The sequence below is a fragment of the Adiantum capillus-veneris genome, chromosome 27, assembly GCF_014529385.1.
Source record: "Adiantum capillus-veneris isolate H3 chromosome 27, ASM1452938v2, whole genome shotgun sequence".
Lineage (NCBI taxonomy): Eukaryota > Viridiplantae > Streptophyta > Polypodiopsida > Polypodiales > Pteridaceae > Adiantum > Adiantum capillus-veneris.
The window spans coordinates 10,095,744-10,098,738 of record NC_140957.1 but is presented as its reverse complement, the minus strand read 5'-3'; the positions used below and the strand labels follow the sequence as shown (position 1 = coordinate 10,098,738).

General features: G+C 41.9%; 1 protein-coding gene across 1 annotated transcript; it reads left to right on the top strand.

Moving 5' to 3' along the window:
• The first annotated feature begins 483 nt into the window (after positions 1-483).
• Positions 484-1,838, top strand: LOC147421494 (uncharacterized). The gene is made up of 4 exons (XM_086502942.1): positions 484-562; positions 1,129-1,190; positions 1,289-1,399; positions 1,683-1,838. The coding sequence occupies exons 1-4, from the start codon at positions 484-486 to the stop codon at positions 1,836-1,838; spliced, it is 408 nt and encodes a 135-aa protein (XP_086359068.1).
• The last annotated feature ends 1,157 nt before the right edge of the window (positions 1,839-2,995 follow it).

Sequence of the window (2,995 nt, the reverse complement as noted above, 5' to 3'; positions counted from 1 at the left end):
TCTTTGTGTGATGCCTCCAAGCCCTAGCTGGGTCATGCTCTCTCTCTCTCCGGATTGATAGATTTGTGGGAGATTGCCTATGCTATGGCGAGCCTCCAACAATTTTAAAAGGGAGTTTGAAGTCTGTGAGTGAGCGTATTGTGTACGAGAGAGAGTGAGAGCTTCATCTTGACGCTACGCGTGCACCGGTGCTCGGAATCGAGTGCGGAGAAGTACAGAGTGTTGCCCCTGATGAGAGCTACGTGCCAATACCTACATTGCGCGTGTACGGTCCGGTTTTGCGAGCTCCATCTACGAGCTTCATCTAGTGATTCAGTGAGCATACGTTGTCCGATTTTGCATTACAGAATCCACGCATTCGCATTGAGTAGAACTACACATTAGGCACTTTAGATTTCGGAAACGAAGTCCTGCACATTTCGGCCAGACATCCTACGCGATTTTGCACCCTTTGGAAAAAACACTCGCGGACCTCTTATGGTCATGCCCGCAAGCCATACACCCGCGCAGCTTGCCATAGAGCTTTCTGGCAAGCTATGTGAGCTTTCTAGCATGCCAAATGGTTTGTGGACCGCTTGACGCACATCTATAAGTGGTACACTAAAGCGACGTTGATATATTTTCCTTTTGTATGGTTTAATTTTGGCAAAAACTATTGTGACCTTGATGAGGACGGTTGGATCTTAGCCGATGAGCGCGGAAAATTGGTGTTGAATCGCTTGAAAAGATACCTTGGAGTCCAAATCGGCACCGACATACTACAAGATTGGTGCAAAGTTGACATAAAATGTAAAAGAGCAGTTGTGAACTTCATACACAATAAGTAAGTTTCCCTTTATTTTCAACAGAAAAGATCATTTAGAATTTTGGTTAGTTGAAAAGAGGTCCAATCCCAAATGTCTCTGCTTGAAATGAATAGGTTTCCAATGCCCCCACATAAAAGGTTTACTAAGAAAGTGGCATTTGAAAAGATGAGCAAGATCCAATGCACGTGGAAAAATCAACTCCAAACGGCCGTGAGGGATGGATTGGCAAAACCTGCATGGGTGTCAACCAAAGATTGGGTGACTGCCAATCAAGAGTTTAGAAGAAACCCCAATAAGTTCAGACAGCAATTAGATGCGTGAGCGACGCAAACATATACCGCTAAACTGGGATTTGGTGGCTTGGCAAGTTTCAAGGCACTTTTTGTAAGTATTCTTTACACTTGAGCAATTGTTAAATTGTCATCTCTAAGTGTATTATGCATTGTATTGCCTGTTTGGATCACTTCAAATTTGTTTTGTAGAAAGAGGCAGTGGGGGGCATGCCTTCTCAAGCTGAGTGTGAAGAAGGCAGCAAACGTGGGTTTACCAAATACATGAATCAATTGCGTGAACAAAGAACTCCCCTTAAAATGGTCGAAAAAGTACATGTGGTAAGGATTCATCTTTTCTTACTTCTAATGCACTTGCATGGTTATCATTCTAAACGTTACTTAAAATTATTGTAGGAACTATATTGGATTGTTGTAGATCTAGAAAAAGTCGGTTATTCAGTTGCAGAAGTTTGTAATGCAATATCTACATCACAACGTCAATGCTTGACAAAATGGATTGCAAATGTAATAAACATTTTTATCAAGTTTTAGAGTGATTGATTTGAGGATGAAAATTTATGTTAGCTACGACCGGTGTATGCAGGGTCCGCCCTTGGCAACACAAACTGGTGTCGACGAAGAGTATGAGAGCTCCGACAAGGACGATGAAGACTATGTGGTCGATGAAGAGGAGCTGGAAAGTGATGAAGATGAGGACATGGATGAAGAACGGTACGAGGATGAGGAAGATAGCAGTTAATTAGGAGTAGGCCTTCCAAAAAGACATTTAGTTACAAACTTTTGGAATTTGAAAACTTGTATCCAATTATACACCAAATTTCATTGTATGGTGTTTTGTTTGACGCAATGTTGTGATTCATTTAAAGTTGCGTACGTCATTTTGCAACTATCGTATTGAATTTGTGAAAATAAAAGTGGCATTAGTGATAAGAGTGCAGGAGCACAATCAGTACTCCTGTAAACCAGCATTCTGTTTTTTTTTGTTTTTACCAGACCAGTGCCGGTAGTTTCGGCGTAACAGTATGCAGAGTCAAAACTATCGGCATTTTAATACAATGTGTTATGCCGGTATTATCGGCGTACACATAAGCAATGATGATACTTTCGACTGTGTAAACATGAAAAGTATCGGCATACATAACATATAAGTTGCGCCGCAAGTATCGGCGTGACTCGTTTCGGCACCGATACCAGCGGCCGGACGTCATTTTTCCCTCAAATTTTTTTACACGTAGAAACGCCGATAAAACTGCTGAAAAAGAACATTTGTCTTGTAGTGGGTGGAGCTTCCTTCTCTCCGTGTTTCAATGGATCCTATCTTGGACAAGTGGTGGACCTTTGCTTCTCTGTATGTTTCAATAGAGTTAGCTTGGACAAGTGGTGGACCTTGGAACAAAACCCTCATGTAAAACATATCATGGGTATTCAAGTGGTGAGAAAGAATGCCATTTAAGATATAACCTTATAGGTTGGACAAGTGGTGGACCTGAACACCCAATTCTTCTTAATATAATGACATTGAGTGGATAAGTGGTGAATCTTGAGATCAAACCACTCATGACAAGTGGTGGACCTTTGCTTCCCTCTATGGTTCAATAGACCTAGCTTGGACAAGTGGTGGACCTCGGAATGAAATTCCCATTTAAAACATATCATGGGTATTTCAAGTTGTGAGAAAGAATACCATTTAAGATATAACCTTATAGGTTGGACAAGTGGTGGACCTTAATACCCAATTCTTCCTAATATAATGACATAGAGTGGACAAGTGGACAACCTTGAGACCAAACCACTCATGCTACTAGGGATAATAGGTTGCACAAGTGGTGGATCTTGAAATAAACCCCCCCATGTACAAAATATCATTGGGGGGGGGGGGGGGGGGGGGGGGGGGGG

Coding starts and splice junctions, on each gene's coding strand:
- LOC147421494 (XM_086502942.1), top strand. CDS start 484: ATGCCCGCAAGCCATACACCCGCGCAGCTTGCCATAGAGCTTTCTGGC. Junction 563..1,128: donor GCTTTCTAGCATGCCAAATG/GTTTGTGGACCG, acceptor TAGATGCGTGAG/CGACGCAAACATATACCGCT. Junction 1,191..1,288: donor CAAGTTTCAAGGCACTTTTT/GTAAGTATTCTT, acceptor TTTGTTTTGTAG/AAAGAGGCAGTGGGGGGCAT.